The sequence below is a fragment of the Naumovozyma castellii genome, chromosome 2 (assembly GCF_000237345.1).
Source record: "Naumovozyma castellii chromosome 2, complete genome".
Classification (NCBI taxonomy): domain Eukaryota; kingdom Fungi; phylum Ascomycota; class Saccharomycetes; order Saccharomycetales; family Saccharomycetaceae; genus Naumovozyma; species Naumovozyma castellii.
This window is the reverse complement of record NC_016492.1, coordinates 1,363,187-1,383,744: the sequence shown is the minus strand read 5'-3', so window position 1 is coordinate 1,383,744 and position 20,558 is coordinate 1,363,187. Positions and strand designations below refer to the sequence as shown.

At 35.2% G+C, this 20,558-nt stretch overlaps 12 protein-coding genes and 3 non-coding genes across 15 annotated transcripts; 7 read left to right on the top strand and 8 right to left on the bottom strand.

The window, feature by feature from the left end:
* Nucleotides 1–81: 81 nt before the first annotated feature.
* NCAS0B07310 (uncharacterized protein) lies at nt 82–1,986 on the bottom strand (the record flags this gene model as incomplete). The annotated part of the gene is made up of 1 exon (XM_003675138.1): nt 82–1,986. One exon carries the CDS (start codon nt 1,984–1,986, stop codon nt 82–84), a length of 1,905 nt encoding a protein of 634 aa, XP_003675186.1.
* Nucleotides 1,987–2,208: 222 nt separating this feature from the next.
* Nucleotides 2,209–2,622, top strand: SHG1 (Shg1p; the record flags this gene model as incomplete). Its single annotated transcript, XM_003675137.1, has 1 exon — nt 2,209–2,622. One exon carries the CDS (start codon nt 2,209–2,211, stop codon nt 2,620–2,622), a length of 414 nt encoding a protein of 137 aa, XP_003675185.1.
* Nucleotides 2,623–2,769: 147 nt separating this feature from the next.
* PTR3 (Ptr3p) lies at nt 2,770–4,794 on the bottom strand (the record flags this gene model as incomplete). Its single annotated transcript, XM_003675136.1, has 1 exon — nt 2,770–4,794. One exon carries the CDS (start codon nt 4,792–4,794, stop codon nt 2,770–2,772), a length of 2,025 nt encoding a protein of 674 aa, XP_003675184.1.
* An 868-nt stretch (nt 4,795–5,662) lies between these two features.
* Nucleotides 5,663–5,750, top strand: NCAS0Btrna7Y. The gene is given in 2 exon segments: nt 5,663–5,702; nt 5,714–5,750. It is a non-coding gene; the product is annotated as a tRNA-Tyr (tRNA).
* A 471-nt stretch (nt 5,751–6,221) lies between these two features.
* CDC14 (phosphoprotein phosphatase CDC14) lies at nt 6,222–7,862 on the top strand (the record flags this gene model as incomplete). The annotated part of the gene is made up of 1 exon (XM_003675135.1): nt 6,222–7,862. One exon carries the CDS (start codon nt 6,222–6,224, stop codon nt 7,860–7,862), a length of 1,641 nt encoding a protein of 546 aa, XP_003675183.1.
* Nucleotides 7,863–7,965: 103 nt separating this feature from the next.
* ECO1 (Eco1p) lies at nt 7,966–8,757 on the bottom strand (the record flags this gene model as incomplete). The annotated part of the gene is made up of 1 exon (XM_003675134.1): nt 7,966–8,757. The coding sequence occupies one exon, from the start codon at nt 8,755–8,757 to the stop codon at nt 7,966–7,968; it is 792 nt and encodes a 263-aa protein (XP_003675182.1).
* Nucleotides 8,758–8,929: 172 nt separating this feature from the next.
* Nucleotides 8,930–9,931, bottom strand: HIS2 (histidinol-phosphatase; the record flags this gene model as incomplete). Its single annotated transcript, XM_003675133.1, has 1 exon — nt 8,930–9,931. The coding sequence occupies one exon, from the start codon at nt 9,929–9,931 to the stop codon at nt 8,930–8,932; it is 1,002 nt and encodes a 333-aa protein (XP_003675181.1).
* A 292-nt stretch (nt 9,932–10,223) lies between these two features.
* Nucleotides 10,224–10,296, bottom strand: NCAS0Btrna13A. Its single transcript has one exon. It is a non-coding gene; the product is annotated as a tRNA-Ala (tRNA).
* A 376-nt stretch (nt 10,297–10,672) lies between these two features.
* On the top strand, nt 10,673–12,148 carry LSB3 (Lsb3p; the record flags this gene model as incomplete). The annotated part of the gene is made up of 2 exons (XM_003675132.1): nt 10,673–10,719; nt 10,870–12,148. The coding sequence occupies 2 exons, from the start codon at nt 10,673–10,675 to the stop codon at nt 12,146–12,148; spliced, it is 1,326 nt and encodes a 441-aa protein (XP_003675180.1).
* Nucleotides 12,149–12,431: 283 nt separating this feature from the next.
* PES4 (Pes4p) lies at nt 12,432–14,264 on the bottom strand (the record flags this gene model as incomplete). The annotated part of the gene is made up of 1 exon (XM_003675131.1): nt 12,432–14,264. One exon carries the CDS (start codon nt 14,262–14,264, stop codon nt 12,432–12,434), a length of 1,833 nt encoding a protein of 610 aa, XP_003675179.1.
* Nucleotides 14,265–14,536: 272 nt separating this feature from the next.
* Nucleotides 14,537–14,608, bottom strand: NCAS0Btrna6Q. Its single transcript has one exon. It is a non-coding gene; the product is annotated as a tRNA-Gln (tRNA).
* A 1,052-nt stretch (nt 14,609–15,660) lies between these two features.
* Nucleotides 15,661–15,870, top strand: NCAS0B07230 (uncharacterized protein; the record flags this gene model as incomplete). Its single annotated transcript, XM_003675130.1, has 1 exon — nt 15,661–15,870. One exon carries the CDS (start codon nt 15,661–15,663, stop codon nt 15,868–15,870), a length of 210 nt encoding a protein of 69 aa, XP_003675178.1.
* A 64-nt stretch (nt 15,871–15,934) lies between these two features.
* ARO9 (aromatic-amino-acid:2-oxoglutarate transaminase) lies at nt 15,935–17,467 on the bottom strand (the record flags this gene model as incomplete). Its single annotated transcript, XM_003675129.1, has 1 exon — nt 15,935–17,467. One exon carries the CDS (start codon nt 17,465–17,467, stop codon nt 15,935–15,937), a length of 1,533 nt encoding a protein of 510 aa, XP_003675177.1.
* Nucleotides 17,468–17,951: 484 nt separating this feature from the next.
* Nucleotides 17,952–18,506, top strand: NCAS0B07210 (uncharacterized protein; the record flags this gene model as incomplete). The annotated part of the gene is made up of 1 exon (XM_003675128.1): nt 17,952–18,506. The coding sequence occupies one exon, from the start codon at nt 17,952–17,954 to the stop codon at nt 18,504–18,506; it is 555 nt and encodes a 184-aa protein (XP_003675176.1).
* A 298-nt stretch (nt 18,507–18,804) lies between these two features.
* Nucleotides 18,805–20,394, top strand: YCK1 (serine/threonine protein kinase YCK1; the record flags this gene model as incomplete). The annotated part of the gene is made up of 1 exon (XM_003675127.1): nt 18,805–20,394. One exon carries the CDS (start codon nt 18,805–18,807, stop codon nt 20,392–20,394), a length of 1,590 nt encoding a protein of 529 aa, XP_003675175.1.
* Nucleotides 20,395–20,558: the final 164 nt, after the last annotated feature.

Here is a 20,558-nt window from a genome sequence, read left to right as displayed (position 1 = left end):
TAAAGACTATTAACGTTAGGTAATAAAAAATATACTAAACTATTTGATAATTTTCAAGGTTTTTCTTTTGTAAAGAAAATATTAGTTGACTCTTAAAACCCCAGTTTCTTGGGTGATCGCAGTCGGTTTGAAACCTTGGTTGAACTGAAGGACACCTTTTTTCTCTTTAATCAATCCATATCTAATAAGTTTTTTCAAATTTACAGAGAAATCAGCATATTGGTCTTGCGTGACATTTAACTTCTTTTCAAGGCTGTCTACTGTAATCGTTTCAAAATCATTAAACTGATTTAGAATGGCAGCTGTGGTAAAGTTTATAATCAAAGTAAGACCCCTCCCATTGTCAAGTTCAATTGGTGATGACATTTCGATGACATTAAAACGGAATGCACCTTCAAGTTGCTTTGATTCTTTCAACATAGATTGCCTTTCGGAGGTCCACGCATCTTTGAATGTTTTATCGATCCAAATTGGTTCATGACTTCTTTCCCTTGATTCAATTTTAAATATCTTCTTGTCAATGAACAATTTAAACATTGGAATTTGGTTATTCACCCCAATAAATGATGGGTTTTGAAAATCCTTTATCGCTGTATATATCATATGTTTGACAGGCCATATATCATTTGGTATCATTTCTGTAAGAATATCAATTAAAGCAGCTTCTTTGCCTTTCGGATTCTTTTGATAATTGAAAACAAAATCGTCATTAAACATGACAATTCTTCTAAATATGAGCGGCTTCAAATGATAATCTATAAAATCAGAGAGCTTAGGCACATACTTCGCAAGTAATACAGCAAATATATCAGGCCATTCAACCGTGAGTCCTTGAAATATCCATTTCTCCGAAACATTTTCCCTTTCAAGCGATGAGCATAATTTTATTTCTTGGTTATAATATTTCAGCAGTTTCTTATGAAAGTCCTCAACATTTGTAATTGATTCTTTAAATGACAATCTTACTTTTTTTAAAAGATCTTCGGTAAACTTCTTCTCATAGGTTTTTGTTTTATCAGTAACCATTTCATGCTCTATTAATGCAATTGCATTTAATAGTTCGTCGAAGTCTTCGTTTCTAAAGTTGATATCCCTTGATCTGATGAATGTTACTGCAAAGTCTGTCCCCTTGCCAACATTTTTCATGGCGATATAAAGTGCGTATATTGATTCAGCTGTTAATTTTACAGTTTTTATAGTACGAAAAAACCAGTCGTGACGCTTCTCGAACTCTTGAAGCCCAATTAGCCTAACTTTTTCACTTTCAGATGCTCCTAGATATTTGACTGTGTCTACAGCATTATCCCAAACCCGAAGAATTGCAAAGATGTCAACATTTTTTTCGTTAGCTTCTATTTTAGTTATATATTCTGGGAAAAAGATCCTTCCATAAGAGACTAGTTCATGGAGATCTAAAGGTGGCCATAGTTTTTCGAGTCCTTGTCTTACTGTTTCATAATGACACACCATGTCGAAAATTTCCTTACAATCATTTTTCTCTTTATCTGAATAATCAGTACTGCACACCCGAAAAGCAAAGGCTTCTTTGTAAAGTTCAGGTATGGACAACCCCTCATCTATAGCAGATAAAACAAATAAAGCATCCAACCGATCAAAAGAGGATTCTGGATCATGTTCACGAAATGCATCCAAGTAATTTAATGACTTTGCTAATAGCTGTAAATACATCATATATTGTCTCCTCATCTTCCTGAATAACGTCCATTTTGTTCTCTGTGGCTCTTTAAGCACAAGTCTTATACGAATATCTCCTTGCTCTTTTAAAGATTGTTTAAACAGATCGAGAATCCATATTATAAGATTTGCATCATATCTAGCTTCACAAATAGTGTAAATTGTTTGGTAAATGTCATTTGCTAGGGTAATTTGAGGTGCCTGAAGGAAATCCGTAAGCATGGTCAGTAGTTTTTTGGCTTTCTCAGTGGACCTAATTTTCTCGTAGCTTAACGGTAGTTCATCCTTCATATTCAAATGGATGTTTTAGTGAGTTTCCATATCCCTTAGTAAATCTTTTGCACAAAGCATCAGGGTCTCGGTATACTATGGTTGGTGTACTTTTCATTTCCTAACGTTGTTTTATCTTTTTCAGATTTCATTTAAGGTTAAAACGAGAAAACTATGAGAACAGACAAATAAACTACTTTGATGTCAATGATAAGTTGAAGAAGTATATGACTATGGTATTCGATGTCGGCCAAGAATGAAAATATAGATAGAGCCAAAGAGCTTGCTGAGGAATTTAAGAGACAGGGGTTTCTTGACAAGTTAAAACATGACATCCTTTCTCAAAATTGGAATAAAGATGAAAGTACGGACAACACGATAGAGGCCGTAAACCTACAGGAGGCTATACGAAATAAGGTCATGGCTACAGTTAATGAAATGGTTAAAAATGATGAAAATTTAATTTTCAAGAATCGGGGGACCACAAGTGCTCTTATTGAAGCACAGTTATTTAAGGATAAATATAAAAAACTTGCCGAGGGAGATGATGGTGTGCCGCTGGATAAGTACATTCAAATGACTTTAAGTGATCCAAAGTTGGAAGAGGGAATAAAAAGGAATCTAGCGACAATTGCCGCAGATGAGGATGATCTTTAGGATGTATTTTTCTATGGCCCATTTGACTTGGTTGTCTTTAGAGAAATAAATGTTTCTTACTTAGAAATAGTAAATTTAAGAATATTCATTGTACGTTATAAACTACTCTATAAAACTGTCTAATAATTACAGTATCTACATACGGATTCAACTAATCAATTTGCATTTTGTTACTTCACGATTTTCAGGTGTATCATAAGCAAAATCTTCAATATACAATATGCCCTTCCTATCAAGAATAAATAATTTGTGACCGTCTGTACTAAACCTCAATGAAGCTGCTTCATGGACTCTGTATGCATTTGATACCATGTCCACCAATACAAGTCTCTTCTTCTCTCTATCCATCATTGTTGGTGCAGACATGATATAAACAGATCCATTACGATCTAAAAATGCAATAGAGTCGCTTCTGGGAGATATTTCACATTTATGGATCTTGGATCCCAATTTATCCAATTTTATCAGCATACTAGGTTGCGCTACACTCCTTATTCCATCAATATTTTCAATCTTAGTGTTAATTACAATTGGCGGTGAATTAAATGCAGAAGAGGTGACACACATTATATTAGGATTACCAGGAAATAATTTTGTGTCCGTAATTCCCTCGGATTCTTGAGAAGTGTCTATTGATCTTAAACTTTTCATAATTAGTCTTGGTTCATTTATTTTCTTCAGAGATATAATTAAGAATCGAGATTCTAATGCTGTTGAACATGATAAGTATTGTGCATCATTGGATATTTGCAAAGTATTGATGGGATCTCTGTATGGTAGAATGATAGTCATTGGAGAGAGGAAGTTTGGTTCTAATGTTACTTTGTTTTCTTCAATCCGATGGAATACGATTAAAGCTTGTTCAGAACCAGTATTCCTATCCTTCCCAAGAATACTACAAGCTATAAGTTTTGAATTTGGATCGATATCAATGCATCTTATGGCGAAGGATGACTTGTACGTGTAAATTGGCTCCCCCTCCTTATGCAGACTGTATACACGGAAAACATTTTTTGATCCTGATATAACCAAGAAATCATTGGATAAACGACAATAGAGATGTTCCCAATTGGTTATTCTTTTTCCCTTCGTTGGATATAAAACAGATTTATCTGCTGGCAAGGTTAAAGTGTCAAATGATGGACCAAATTCACCATTAGATTTCCCACAAAATAATAAAGTTGGAGCAGAGTTGCCATTAATGGAGTATACCTCCCATTTATGTTCAGTTATTAATGCAAATTTGGAGCAGTCTGGTGAGATTGAATTATTGATAAATACTTTAGATTTTGTCCTTAAAAATTTAGAATGGGTATTGTATTGCAATTTTTTTCTATAACTGGGGAAACATTTGGCAAAATAATATTCTTTTTTTTCATCCATAGTTATTGTTGATATACTATTATCATTAGAGGTTTTATTTTGAGCCGTCGAAGTGACAGTGCCGGTAATTGTCCTTTGATCGTGAGTGGCAATAGAAACAGAATTTGAAGATGACTTATTATCTTGAGATATTGATAATGTTCTTGTATTGGAAATATTATCCAGCATTTTCAAATCATCTATGCGCCCGAGGCTCTCAGTTTCGTTAACCGGTTGATAATTTGCCTTTTCGTATGGTCTTGGTTCTGCGGTCTTGTTGCATATTAAGGTAGGGGTATTACTATTATTATTATCTTCTTCAGAATCTATGCTGGAGGCAATAGAATGAAATAAGCCTATCAGAGTAGTCTTGTTCCTCTCCAAAGTTTCATCATCCGATGATGAGTGTAAGGATGATGACGATCTTCCTGTATGTTCTATAGAATCTCGTGATGTGATGGTTTCTGGGGGTGAACTTGATGAATAGTTAGATAATTGAGATTTAAAATATATCAGTTGATGATATAAATTTCTTAATGGTTTCACCGGTCCGATTAAATGTACATTTTGCGTGTCACAGCTGGGGCATTTGATCTCTTTGGAGTTTACCTCATGAGATATTGTTCTGAATAATGAGTTAGAAAAGCAACAGCCACATGATGCTATGGAACAATCGTCAATTATATCGAATTTAATTTCATATGAACAATCTTGTGGTGAAGCATTCGGGAAGTGTGGATGGATGGCTATTAAGGACTTCGGAAGGAATAAATTCTGTTCTATATCATTTATTATCTTTCCGATATCCATTGTTTCCAAATGAAGATCTTTTACTCGTTGAGGAGAATAGATATATGTGAATGGGACGTTGAAGTTCTCTTGGTGTTATATCACCATGTTATTGTCTTCTTCTCCACCATTACTCGAGAAGTAGTCATGATGATTAAGAAAAAAATTTGACGCGAAAAACCGGGTGAGACGATAAGCACAATAATTTACTGGATTAACGTCTAAAGGATTTGTGATTAATATAGGAACGTTCGGTTTTAGTAAACTTGAAGTTATTCAAGTGGTGGAATTTACTTATCAGCTTTTTGTTCTTTAGGTTATACGTTCGGAAACATCCATTCCAAGATATGCTGCAGTATAACTCATTTAAGTTTTTATCTTGATTGAAAAAATACTTGTTGCGACTGTTATGAGAAAAGTAAGTTATTTTAAATCATTAATGTTTGTAAAATCATCTCTCTTTTAAAAGCAAATATGAAAAAAGTATTACACAGGAGTATTAGGAATTGAAACTTCAAGCTATTAGTCTATTTTTTTTTTTTCCTGATAGTCAATAGAAAACACACATTTTATTTCAAGGTGAACAAACAAGAAAAATCGAAGTTGCCCCACGTCTGTTGTTCTTGGCTTTCCTAACATAAGTGGAAGTCATTTAGTAGCTCTGCAGAAAACGTTGCATCAAAATTGAAATCCAAACTCTTCATCTTTTCCGCATTATAAAAGAATAAAAATAAAAATACATAGCATTGAAAATTTATATTGTAATAGTTGTTTCCCTGAAAGTTCCCATAACCGTTTGGTGTTAGTTAACCCTCGCAGTATCTATCTCACAGTTCAAAGACTTCCCTTTACTATTTAATATTAGTTATTCAACTAAATTTTCAAACTTCTCTCGGTAGCCAAGTTGGTTTAAGGCGCAAGACTGTAATTTAAAACACGAAATCTTGAGATCGGGCGTTCGACTCGCCCCCGGGAGATATTTTTTTTTATTTCAAGTTTTGACTAGAAGGTTTAGTAGTAGTTACAGGACAATGTATCGACCTGTTCCAGATTATTTTAATATTGGGACTAGTACACTCTCAAAGAAAATGTGTACATAGCTCAAGCCTCTTGTACTCATTTTTAGCGTAACTTGTAAAATAAAAGAACCCATCTGTAAATGGGTTCTTTTAAGTGTCTCTTATCGGAGTGCAAAGAAACGAGGTTAGAAATGGATACATTACGTTAAGACCTCCAAGCGAGACAACATCCTCTTGTTATGCTGAAAGACATGCCATTGTCAATGGCGCGGTTACCCGTAAGTCTACTATTTACATTTGCAGAAAAATGGAAATAATTTTTGGCTAGATCAGAAATGCAACTTAATTGCAGAGGAAGTAACAGTTATAGAGCAGCTTTCTATCTCATTCCACCGATTACACGAAGCTGTTAACCACCACTAAAAAAAGATGCCCAAGGAGGTTTCTCTGGATAATACAATTGAGTTCCTAAATGGTAGGGTTTACTTAGGTGCGTACGACTATGCTCCCCAGAACACCGATGAAATTGTATTCTTCACCATTGAAGACACATTGTTCTACAACAGTTTCCATCTTGATTTTGGACCCATGAATATTGGCCATCTATACAGATTTGCTGTGATATTCCACGAGATTTTAAATGATGTGGCGAATATGAAGAAGTCAGTCGTGTTTTATTCATCTACTTTCACCAGAGATCGTGCTAACTCCGCATGTCTCTTGTGCTGCTATATGATCTTGGTCCAAGGGTGGACCCCACATCAAGTTTTGCAACCTTTAGCGCAGGTCGATCCACCATTTATGCCGTTTAGAGATGCTGGGTATTCTAATGCTGATTTTGAAATTACAATACAGGATGTAGTATATGGTGTTTGGAGAGCTAAAGAGAGAAATTTAATTGAATTAAAGAATTTCAATTTAGAGGCTTATGAAAAATTTGAATGTGTCGAAAATGGTGATTTTAATATATTGACACCAGAATTCATCGCCTTTGCCTCCCCACAGGAGGAAAATTTCAATAAAATGGCTTATCAAAGGTTTAACAAAGCTCTGAATAGGCCCTTTAAATGTGTATTGGAAGCATTTAAAGAGCAGAATGTTCAATTAGTAGTCAGATTAAATTCTCATTTATATAATAAGAAGCACTTTGAAGATATTGGAATACAACATTTGGATATGATTTTTGAAGATGGTACTTGTCCCGACATGTCAATAGTTCAAAATTTTATTGGGGCCGCTGAAACGATTATTAGGAAAGGTGGAAAAATTGCCGTTCATTGTAAAGCAGGTTTGGGGAGAACTGGTTGTTTAATTGGTGCCCATCTAATATATACACATGGATTTACCGCTAATGAATGTATTGGATTCCTAAGATTTATTAGACCAGGTATGGTTGTTGGGCCACAACAGCATTGGTTATATCTACATCAAAATGATTTTAGGGAATGGAAGCATACCATGAGAGTATCATTGGAGCCAAGTAATATCATTGGTGGCCTTTATCCATTAATCTCATTGGAAGAGTATCGTTTGCAAAAGCGGCTATTAAGAAGTTCTCCCTATAAGGAAAATGAGGAAGCACTCCGAGATCAGACAACGATGACACCACCGAGAAAAGTACGTGAATCTATTGCGAATGGATTTCAATCAAACGCAATTCCACAGGAATCTCCTGGTCAGCCAAGAAAAGATGAAATAAAATCGGTGGTTTCCCATAGTGAAGGGAACGCACATCATGAAAACGGTGGAAAATCGTATCGTGTACAGAGTGCTATTCCTCAGGAATCACCTGGTCAACCAAGAAAGGAGAATCGTGCTTCACGTAATTTCCAAGACTCTAATAAAATAAGAGAAGATGATGGCGACGGAGATATCATAATGAGAAGTGGTGATAGCAGTGCGGGAAGTAATAGAATTTCTTCGTCTGGAATTCCCCTTGCAAATGACGATGAGAATAATAGGGATGCGTTGTTAAAGCAGCATCTGCCGAAGAATAAACGAGCAATATCAGGTAGAAGAACGGCTAGCTCAACTGGTGTTAGAAAGACAAGCTCTTCAGGTAGACGTTAGTTAATAAAAGCCTCTAATATCTATAGACCATATATATATTAAGAACTGAACTAATAATAAATAAATGCATATTTTTTTAAGACCCCCCTTCTGTTGATTATTGTTATATATAGCATGGAAGCAATAGCTTCCCAGATTTATGTTTCACACCATTATATATTGAAGCCAATTTGCCACCACTTTCAGTGGGCTGACTCCATGCAATTGAATGTTTATTCACCTCCCTCCCATATATCACATTTTTCCTTGCAGCTTCGAGTAGCTGAGTTGCGATACCGTTTGAACGTTGTGTTCTACATACCCATATCCTTGAGATTCCCAATGTGAAAGAAGGTGTTATATGATCTATAATTTTCTTACTATCATATATCATCCATCTGCTTCTATTTGAATTTATTATTTCCATTGTTATTACAGCGACCGCCCTTCCATTCTTAACGTATGCAAACGCTTTCCCATTTCCATTCTGTGTAGACCAAAATTCATTCTCGTCATGAGGTGCATTCAGCTCATTATTGACAACTTCCATGATTTCTAGTGTAGCTCGAACTTCATTGCTATATTCCGGTCGTATCATCACGATATATTCATTTTTGTTATCGAAAGCATCCGAAGATGATCGTGATGGGGATGACAGCGGCGGAGTCATCAGCCGTGAATCTGATTCCTCTTCAAGTATGCTTCCCCATTTATTGGACCATTTCCTTCCTCTGAGGTGTAAGTCGTGGAAGTTTTCATGCATCGAAACATCGGTCAGAGATGTGGATGAGTATGTCATCTCACATTTGGGGCATTTAATAACCTTTGATCCTAATTGGAGTACTGATTGAACATATTTGGGTTTCGATTTACGTCTCTCATTGAGACTCTTCTTTCCTATGGATTTTGGTTTCATATTATATGATGATAATACTAAGATGTGCTTCTTCAATTGACTCTTAACTTTGATGAATGGATGGGCTACACGTTGAATGTATCTTCTATATAAATTTGTTACTTTACGCGTTGCGTCCAGGATTGTCTTTATTACGTAATATACAAACTCAAAGGACGAATAGATACAATCTTCATTGCAATGCTTTCCAAAATTTATGATTCTTGAACTTGTTTATATCCATTTGTTCTACTTTGATGGACAGATTTTTATATTCCGTCAAGTAATATATCCGATCAAGTTTAATAACATTTATTATGAAGTTTAGTGCTTCCGCATAACAGACACCGACTTGTGAAGTTGCATGAGCATCATCACTTAAAACAAATCTTCCGTCACAATATTCTTTCACCAGTTCGCAAAGGTCTTCACCAGGGTAGGGTTCGGGTAATTTCTTACGCAAGGCCGATGTGTTGATTTCTATAAGGCCACCGTATTGTCTAATATATTTGAGATTACGTATTACAATATCTCTCAACTCATCCCATTGGTTTATTAGAGAAATGGAGGAAGCCAAAACTGATGATTCATCATCAGAGACTTGACCTGTTAGAGGGTTAATTTTCAAATCCTTGGGTAGGTATAGTTTGAATAAATCAAAATGTCCCACAACTAATGGTTGCAAGCTTGTTAATTGTTTGTATTGTAATTCGAAATAATCAATTATCAGTTGTTTAAGGTTATTTCCTGCTTTTTTTAGAGCAGTGTTCCAATTTTCTTGGTCAAAATCTATTGGAATGCCATAAATGTGATGAACCGACCCCACACAAAACTTGATCACATCTTTTTTCTCCTCTAGAAGCTTCTTTGCATAGTTAATATGTGACACATCACATCCTTCGATCTCCGTTCCAATGATGATTTCTGTTTCACCTTCAATTGAGTCATTCTTAATCTTCTGAGCATGTTTCAAGAATTTTTCAAAATTGCTACTCAGTGTTTCAAGAACTTGATCATCATCCCCACCACCTATCTCCCTCTCTTCCGGATAGATATAATTGGGGTCAATTCGGGGCATATGTTCAGTCAGACAATATGTAACGAAATTCATTTTCCGGGCCTGAGCAACCATTGCATCTAAGGGGTCAACTCCATGGGCAACATAGTCACCAGAGTGTGAATGATGTGAATGCATGTATTACAGGATGTGATTCAGTTACAATTGAAGTGGAGTCATGTACTGGTATATCAATTTCGTTATCAGTATTCGTTTCTTTCAAGATACTCGCCGGAGTCAACAGAATTTTTCAATGACTTCGATCATGACTCCTGAAACGAACAGATCAGATAAACATTCCAACTCTGTAGGCGGCAGATCCCAAAAGTTCTCCATAGCTAAGGGAGACTAGCATAATCTACATATGGGTCTGGTAAGTGCCAATAGTGACAAAACATAAAAATACAACCAGAGTTGAAAAAAATAAATTTGGACGAGTCCGGAATCGAACCGAAGACCTCTCCCATGCTAAGGGAGCGCGCTACCAACTACGCCACACGCCCAGTAATTTATGTTTTTGTTAGGTCATTCTGCCATTCAGGTGTGTTGTACCAAAACACATGGTTCAGAGAGAATAAGCATTTAGAGACACCAATTCCAGTACAAAACCCATAAAATGTACCATGAAAATATTCAAACAATTAAGAGAACAAGTAACAGGAGAATGAGAGAAGAATTTTAATGGTTGTTTTTGCCCCTAAACGCATTCTCATCGTCTTATACGGGGCGGTTGGAATCTCCGCGGAATGATTCAACACTGCTTTAAACTACACAGCATGTAAAGCCCACTTTTTATCTGGAACATTGGTGGAACCTTAGGTATACAATAAGGAGAGCAAGAAGAGACCATCAATCTAACTGCAATAAGATAAACTAGACATGGGTATCAACAATCCAATTCCAAGGAGTTTAAGTAGTGAAACAAAGTATGTGTCAATGCAACCCCTCAACCAACTTCAAAATAAATCAGGTTATTGAGAGCTGATTTATCATTGCATCTTGGTTGATATTACCATTATAAAAGGATCCAATACTAACAAGCGATGAAATTCAATCGAATTTTATTTCAAAACTAGAAAGGCAGCTAAGATTTTAGCAAGCTTCATCAAGCCAAACCAAGTGTTTGGTGCAGATCAAGTCATTCCACCAGATGTTCTTAAAAGAGCCAAGGGTCTAGCAGTTATCACTGTGATTAAAGCAGGGTTTTTATTCTCAGGCAGAGCAGGGTCCGGTGTCATTGTTGCCAGATTGAATGACGGAACATGGTCGGCTCCATCTGCTATCGCCATGGCCGGTGCAGGTGCAGGTGGTATGGTTGGTGTTGAACTGACCGATTTCGTATTTATTTTAAACTCGCCTGAAGCAGTTAGATCATTTTCAGAATTCGGTACTATCACTTTTGGTGGGAACGTTTCTGTTTCTGCAGGCCCATTAGGTAGAAATGCTGAAGCAGCTGCATCTGCTTCAACAGGTGGTGTTGCCGCTGTATTTGCCTATTCTAAGAGTAAAGGTTTATATGCAGGTGTTTCCGTGGAAGGGTCCGCTATAGTTGAAAGAAGAGAAGCAAATAGAAAATTCTATGGGGATAACTGTACAAGTAAGATGATTTTATCAGGAAGAGTAAGACCACCACCTGCTGTTGATCCATTATTCCGTGTCTTAGAATCAAGAGCATTTAACTATAGGGTTGATTCATCTCGTGATGGTGACTATGACGATGACGATAGCGCATTTTATGATGACATTCCAGATTCATTCGGTTCCACCGATCAAGATTCAACAAGGCCAAATACAAGATCTACCAGAAGAAATAGAAGTGGATCTCGTAATTCATTTAGAGACTCAGATGACTATGATGATTACGGTGGACGTGGAGGTCGTACTCGTAGATCAAATTACGGCGACGATGAGGACTACGACGATCCATCAGGAGCAAGAGGATATTATGCAAGTCATAGAAGATCAGGTCCGCCACGTAATGCGGAACCTTCCTCTAAATCACGTTGGGAGGATGATGTATACGATCGTGGTAACCGTGATAGTTATGGAGATCGTGACAGAGATGTAGATGATTTGTCGAACAGATTTTCCAAATCAAGAATCTCATCTGGATCAGCAGGTAACAGAGATCGTTATTCTAGGCCAAAATCAGATCTACAAGCTGCACCATCGTCCACTGCACCAAAGGCTGTCGCATTGTACTCATTTTCTGGAGAAGAAAGTGGTGATTTACCATTTAGAAAGGGGGATGTAATCACTATCTTGAAGAAATCAGAATCACAAAATGATTGGTGGACTGGTAGAGTCAATGGTAGAGAAGGTATCTTCCCTGCAAACTATGTTGAGCTTGTTTAAACTTAATCCAAATGGACGTACCCACGAAGTTCGAAAATGGAAAATGTACAAATAATTTATGGTTTATCCTATTCTAGCATAACGATAATGTGTGAAAATAAATTATCAATTCCGAATGTTCCAATTATAAAGGATAGATTTTAATTTAATTAGACGTATTTATTTAGTCTGATATTTAAGTATATAATACTAATAGTAATAATGATGTAATTTAGTTTATTATGTTTAGATTGGTTAGAAAATGCCATATTTAATCAAGATATAGTTTAACCTATATACGCTTTTATCTCCCAAATCCTAAAAAGTTAGCTGCTGCTTCAATCTGACAGTTCAATATTTCTTCATTTCTACTATTCGTAAACTGTACTGAAAGAAAATATCCAAGGGTGTTGATATCCTCGCTCCAATATACTTTAATAATATAATCAATGATATATTTTATATTTTTATCTCTTGTGGCAAAAGGGAACCTAAGAAAATCAAGGTTCTTTTTAATTTGTGACTTCAGAACCTGTGAGACATATTTGTAAGTAAATATTGGGACAGCATTATTGTGATTCCAATAAAGTGATAATACAGGATCATGAAAACTTTTTGTATAAGAAGTACACTTTCCAGTCCTGATTTGATTTTCGACGTTATTCGAAATGTCTTTTTCAACATTTTCTATTTCATTCGAATTTTCCCAGGAGGCTTTTATGATAGAGCCAGCAATCAGGCGGTTGTTAATTGAATTATACAATTTCCTGGCATCTTCATCTGTTCGACACTTGATACGGGCAGTATGAGTAGATTTCTCAAGGTTAACTTTTGTTAAAGAAATTTCATCGAATTTGATCCTTCTCTGGTGGCAGAACTGTGAAACAAAATCTTTGTCACAAATCCTACTTAATTCTTTCAAATATAAAATTCTCTTGGTTGGTTTTCTACTTAAATGGAATTGAGTTTCACCTCTTCTAAAAGCTTGTGAAACAACAATCTGTTTTTTTCTTATAAATGTATTATTCAACTCTTTTATGGCTCTTATGGCACAAGCAGCGGTTGAGTATTTAACAAAAGCCCACAAAGCATTTGAACTTATTTTATCTGATATGAATAAGTTCATAATGTTCCCAATTTTATTGAAATGATTCCTAATTTCTTCGACAGTTATGCTAGTAGGAAGATTACTAACAAAAACAGTATTCTCAATAAAAAGGTTATTGGTGTTTAAAAGGGCCCTTGGCATATTTTTTTCGTTAAGATCATATTTTTTATTAAGTTGAGAAAACTGTTTGGCTTGTTCTTGTTTTTCTTCCATTATAGGTTTTTTAGAGTTATCCTCTGAAAGAATACCACAAGTTATTCTGTTTCCAAAAAACATAGAATTATTGTACTTTTTAACTACCGTCTTTGCTACCTCTTCATGTTCAAAGGAAATAAAACCAATGTTCTTATTGGGGTCCAACCTACAAGATAATATTTTGCCAAACTGTCTAAATATTTCAAAGAACTTTCTTGAATGGAATAAACGATTGTCTTCATCCGGTAAATTAGTAAAAAAGACATTTGTGCCAATGCTTTTCTTGGTGTTTTTTCCTCTTAATGAAGGCATAATCCTTATAACTTTATCACCTAACTTCATACAATTAAAATCATCAATTGCCTTTTCAGCATCTTCTTTATCACCAAAGTTCAAATATCCATGACCTAAAGAAACGTTAGTTTGAAAATCATAACAAACTTTAGCAGAAACAAAGCTTGGATAAACCCCAAAGATTGATTCTAATGTTTCCTTTGTGACATCTTCGTTGAGGTCTCCAATGAAAAGGGCTGTAAATGGTTTACTTTCTAATTTTGTAGAATGGCTGCTCTGCGTTTTTATTTCATATAATTTGACCATGTCAGATGCCTCAGAATTTGAGGAAAGGGATGTATTTGACGTTATATCAGATGGAACCCTATCATGTTGTATTGTGGAGGTTGTTTTGTTCAGTTGTCCTTCTTCGTTAAGAAAGTGAGAATTATTCTTTGGTATACTAGTTGAAATTCTAAGGGGAGAAAACATGAGAGTATCGTGTCTTGGTTTGTTATTGGGGTTTATTAATCTCTTCTCTTGGAAATTTGTTGTTAACATTATGATAATTTAATCGCTAAGGTGGTTTGTGTCACAATGTGTGAGATATGGGATTTGAGGCGATGGCGAAACACCGGAACCTGGAGAAAGTTACGGCACGAAGTATTTACAGACACACTCGAAGGGCAACAAGAGTAAGGACAACCGTTGTATAAATATATAACAAATCTGGAAAAAGAACAAAGGAAGGAGAAACTTATACCATTTTTAAGCTGGCTAACTTCGAATCTTTATGCACTCCCAATTTTTGTCTACAAAATTTAAAAAAGAAAAGGTCCTACCCGGATTCGAACCGGGGTTGTCCGGATCAAAACCGAAAGTGATAACCACTACACTATAGGACCAGACATTTTCGATTTTTTGATAGAATAGAGACGTATATGTCTGTCAAGCTTATCACATGACTCATAACCCATAGCACTGACCAATAATTAAAACACTATAATCGTAAGGAAAGTAAATATTTAAACGAAGTTAAAGGGGTAATTTTGCAAGTGTCTTTGAGTAATAATGGTTTCTGTTAAGTTGGAACTCAGGTAGAAGGAGCAAATATAAAGTCAAATATATAAAACTATATAATTTTCTGAAAGAGTCCCTTCATATAAACAAAAAAATTCTTTAAGTAGGCAGAATTGGGTGAGTTTAAAACTTATTGAACCCACGAATAATTTTAGAAAAACAAATTGCCCATATCGGGACAACTTCATTATTTTTCATGCTTTAATTTCTATTCATGCCAATATATCTCTTGAAAAACAACCCAACGAACTAAAAATTGACTCTTTGTTAATAAATCAAGAAGAATTTGATTATTTTTTTTAGTGTTTGTTTATTTATTTATTATTGGGAATTCAATTAAATTTAAAAGGAGAATAATATCAATATTTATCTGAAAGAAAAAGAAATAAGTCACAAAAGTAAAAGAAAAACTCACCCCATTACTGACAACACCAGTTGATTCTACTAGATGGTAAATTCTAGCTCAAAAACAACTGTGCTCTTCCCCACAACTGATAATGGTTGAAAAATGAATTCCGGGTAAGGACCAAATTTCGGAGTTTTGGCCAAGCCCCGTTCTTTTTTATTTTTTTATTATAAGACCAATAAACCATCGATCCTTGAAACAATCACTGAATGAACAATAGGAAAGCAAGTACAAATTATCTTTCTGTAACAAATGAAGTTTAGTTATTATAGTACCTTTTTAATTGTTTTATTTTGTCAGATGGTTATGGCGAAAGGTATGTGAAGTAGTTAGTTCTCTTTTAGGTTAGGAATGTTTGGTGGAGTAGTTATACTAACATAAGATGATGTGATAGGAGATATAAATTCATATGTGATTTCTATTGAAAGTGGTCAGATAAGTGATGATAATGATCCTGTTAGGTTTAGTGAAATGAGTTATAACTCCGTTTTGAATTTGATTGAAAAAAAAGTTGAGGATCTTGGTGGGAAGATAACAAATCGGTTTAAAATAATCAAAGGTTTCAGTATGGAATTATCTGATGAATATATCAATACTTTTAACGATCAAGTGAACAAGTTGAGTGATTTAGTGGGTTACAAAATTAATGTGGAGGAGGATCAAACGATGCATGCATACTGAATGAAATTACTTAAAGAAGCAAACAATATTTAAATATATAAATAAATAAATAGACAGACAACATTTATGATTTTTGAAAATATTCTTCAATACTTTTGGTAATTTTATTAGAGGCATTTTTTAATTCCTCCTCATTTTTGGCAAAGGAAATGGTAATTCGAATAAAATTACAATCGGACATTGAAAATTCCTTGGATACTGCCATTTTATAACCTAATATAACTTTTACACCATTTTTACTTAATAGTTTATCCAATTTATTCATTTCTTCCAGGATATTAATGGAAATATTGTTGATTTTTAAATTAATAAACATTCCAGCTGATGGTTCAATTACGGAAAATAATTTCTTCTTATAAGCATTACTTTCATATAAAGTGGATAAAGTAATATTTCTTCTATTTGTATAATGTTTTGCAATTTGAATAATCCAAGAAAGCCAAGCTTTGGACATTTGTTCTAAATCTGGTTTTTCATTATTTGCTCTAGTTGTGGTCAAGGCTTTAACGGTAGAGTAAACAATTGCTTGTGAAGTTCCACTTGGTGCCCTTGACGATAATTCAGAAAAATCTACAAATTTTTCCAACAAAAACTTATTTGCAATTATAAAACTTAACCTTAAACCAGGAGCAAATAATTTGGAAAAAGTTTCCAACCTAATGACTCTACCATCATTATCTAATGTGATAAATGATTTTGTGAAGTGATTTTGTAAATACTCTTTGATGGTAAAGTTTGGGTTTTCATATGGATTATTGAACTTGTCTTGAGGATCAAATTTGGGGAAAGTTAAATAAGTGTATGGATCATCTTCTAAGATTATTAAATCATGTTGTTGAGCAATTTGATAAATTTTTTCCCTCTTTTCCATTGATAAAGTCATCCCCATAGGATTTTGACCTGTTGAGATGGTATACAAAATCTTTGGCTTCGATAAATGTTTGTAGGGTCCTTCCTTCCAATTGTTTAACAAATTACTCAAATAATCGATATCAATACCTTGATCCTCATAATTTAAATTAACCTTAATTGGGATACATTTAGCGCCTGTTGCCATAACGTTTGAAATAACAGGTACAAACGTAAATTCTTCCATTAATACGGTGTCTGATTCATCACACAATGTTTCAAATACTTTAAACATCGAATCACTTGATCCGTTGGCCAACATAACCTCCCATAATGAATCCTCATATGGTGGAGAATTTCCAATCCATTTGATGAAATATCTAATAAAATCCAATAAAGGATTTAAACCTCTTGTTTCCGAGTATTGCATGGATTTAGACAAGGGTAATTCCACTGGAGTTTCCTTACTTATGTTGGTAGTGACAGTTTTTCTTTCACTTTTTTCAAAGTGTGGTGTATTTGATATTTTCAAATTGATTGACTCGATGGGGAAAAACCCTTCATTGGGCATTCCACCTGACATTTGAATACTATTTGGATCAAATTCATCTTCTGCCCAAAAAGTAATAACTTTCCTGTTTGCCTCTCTTCTTGACAAAAATTTCGAATACCTCTCTCTCAATGATTCGAGTGTCATTGAAGAATGTTCACTGTTAGCGATAGCGACGTTATCTTTGATGGCGGTCATTTTTCCTCGTTGGTTTTTCTTGTCTTTGAATTCAGAAGGACCTCAAAGAAAACATTCAATGAAAAAAATGGAATAGATGAACTTATATAATATTGTATAATGTATTATATAATAATGTTGTAAAAGGAGTACAAAAGCTGTGACCCTATTCCCAACCCTAAATAACTCCGACGTATGGCGGAAACATGCAACCCTAAGGGTTAATGACAGCCGGGTAAGAAACCACGTTTTGTCCCCTAATTTAATTTTAACCCTCGTGCCCAATTACAGTCATCGATCTATCATTCATTCAATCAAGCTATCAATCAACTGTCACTCTTCCATCGAACAGTTCTGTGAATGGGGGTGATAAACTGAATACCCCGACCCCACGGTCCCTTTCTGTTTAATTTAATTTATTTCAAGCAGATTAAGTTAATATTTAGATCTACTTATAAATATATATATATGTTTATATTCAGATATACAAATCTATGCACCCCAGATGGGTTCGAGAATACAAGACCCAAATTCAATAAAACATTACATACCACACATGCAAGCAAACACAACAACACAAAACACACATACATTCAGGAACCCCTTCCATAATGGAGACACAAGACAAACAACACTACGGGACGAAGCAACACCAAGGACCATGCCGACACTAGAACCAACACCTCAACAGAAGAAAAGACACATGAGTCTCCCTGTGAGCTTGTTCCGACATATGAGGAGATTTTCACCCGCAACGCACCATTCCACTGTGTCGTTTTCCAAACCTGTGGACGAATCCATCTTTTCACTATACAACAATTACCAAGAGGAAAAATACAGGAATATAAAACCATCCATCTTCTTGAAGAAAAAATTAAGTGAAACTGAGAATGAAATAGAGAAGGAAAGACAAATGAGGGAGTTCTCCGAGAGGTATTGGTTAATGGAGAACGAACTAAACGAGTCACTATTCGAGAGCTCCAGCGACGAAGAAGAGGAGGATGAAGACTGGGACTTCGAGGTGAGTGACGACGAATGCATCTCCTACTGCGAGATATAATACAACATATATATATAAAAGACTATATAATTTATTCATTCAAAAGTTTTCTGACGCGGACGTGAGAGGCGACACACTACAAGCGGGTAACCCGGCCACCTTTTCAAGGAAAAACAACAAACGAAACGAATTTTATACTTCACATTTGATTTGATTTGATACGTATGGGTCGATTCAGTTCCATTCCATTCCGTTGAAGAACTACTGCTCAAGATTCACTTCAATCCAATCGCATTGCATCTCTCTCGTAGTCTACTAGGATAGGACACGTTCATTTCATTCATCCAAACAACAAATCATGTCGAGAGTGCAAGGCCCAACTCCCATGGCTGTAAACAACTTAACAAATATCCCTGCCCCCACCTCACTATCTCAGCAACAACAACAGCGCCCTTCAACATCGACACATGATGACAATTCCACTATCGTCGGACTACATTATAGAATAGGGAAGAAAATTGGGGAAGGTTCATTCGGTGTGCTTTTTGAAGGTATCAACATGATTAATGGGACCCCCGTCGCCATTAAGTTCGAACCTAGAAAGACGGAAGCCCCACAATTGAAAGATGAATATAGAACTTACAAGATCCTTGCAGGAACACCAAATATACCATTGGCTTATTATTTCGGTCAAGAAGGCCTGCATAATATCTTAGTTATTGATTTATTGGGACCATCATTGGAAGATTTATTCGATTGGTGTAATAGACGTTTTTCCGTAAAGACCGTGGTTCAGGTGGCAGTGCAAATGATCACTTTGATCGAAGATTTACATGCTAATGATTTGATTTATAGAGATATTAAACCAGATAATTTCTTAATTGGGAGACCTGGTCAACCGGATGAAAATTTCATTCATTTAATCGATTTTGGGATGGCTAAACAATATAGAGACCCAAAGACTAAACAACATATCCCATATCGTGAAAAGAAATCATTGAGCGGTACTGCAAGATATATGTCCATTAATACCCATTTAGGAAGAGAACAATCAAGAAGAGATGATATGGAAGCATTGGGTCATGTATTTTTCTATTTCTTAAGAGGTCAATTGCCATGGCAAGGTCTAAAGGCTCCAAATAATAAACAAAAATACGAAAGAATTGGAGAAAAGAAGAGAACAACTAATGTTTATGATTTAGCTCAAGGTTTACCAGTTCAATTTGCTCGTTATTTGGAAGTCGTAAGGAATTTATCATTTGAAGAAACTCCAGATTATCGTGGTTATCGTGAATTGTTACTATCATCGTTGGATGATTTAGGACAATCTGCTGATGGTGAATATGATTGGATGAAATTGAATGGTGGTAAAGGTTGGGATTTAAACATTAATAAGAAACCTAATCTACATGGATATGGACATCCAACACCACCAAATGAAAAATCAAGAAGACATAGAACCAATAACAACAATAATAAGGTCAATGCACCAGTGAATCAATTATCACCTCATCAATTACAACAACAGCAATTGCATTTACAACAACAGCAGATGCAAATGCAACAACAACAACTTCAAATGCAACAGATATCAAGTCAAGGACAGGGACATCCATCCATGCAACCACTAAGGAGTATAAATCCACCACAACAAGAGGCATCCAAGAAATTGGATCCAAGTTCATACGAAGCATATCAACAACAAGTTCAACAAAAATACTCCCAGCAACAAGATAAGACGAGACAGAATAACGCTGCCAATCAAAATAATTATCATGTAAATGCCAATCCAAATACAAACCAATATGCATCTCAACAAGAGCCAATGAATAATCTACATCAACAAGCACAACCTCAACAAGGGAAAAACAACCAAATGCAACAAACTGCAGATGATGCTTCTAGTGAATCCGGGAAGGGATTTTTCAGTAAATTAGGATGCTGTTAGGGATGAAACTTCATCTTCTTATGAATAGACGAGACTCTTTTATGAAGGAAGGAGAGGAAATCATAAATCATTTCAATGTATATACATATACGTATATATAGGTTATTGTATAATACTTTTTAATTAATAATCAAGATAGAATTATTATTCTACTCTTACTGGCT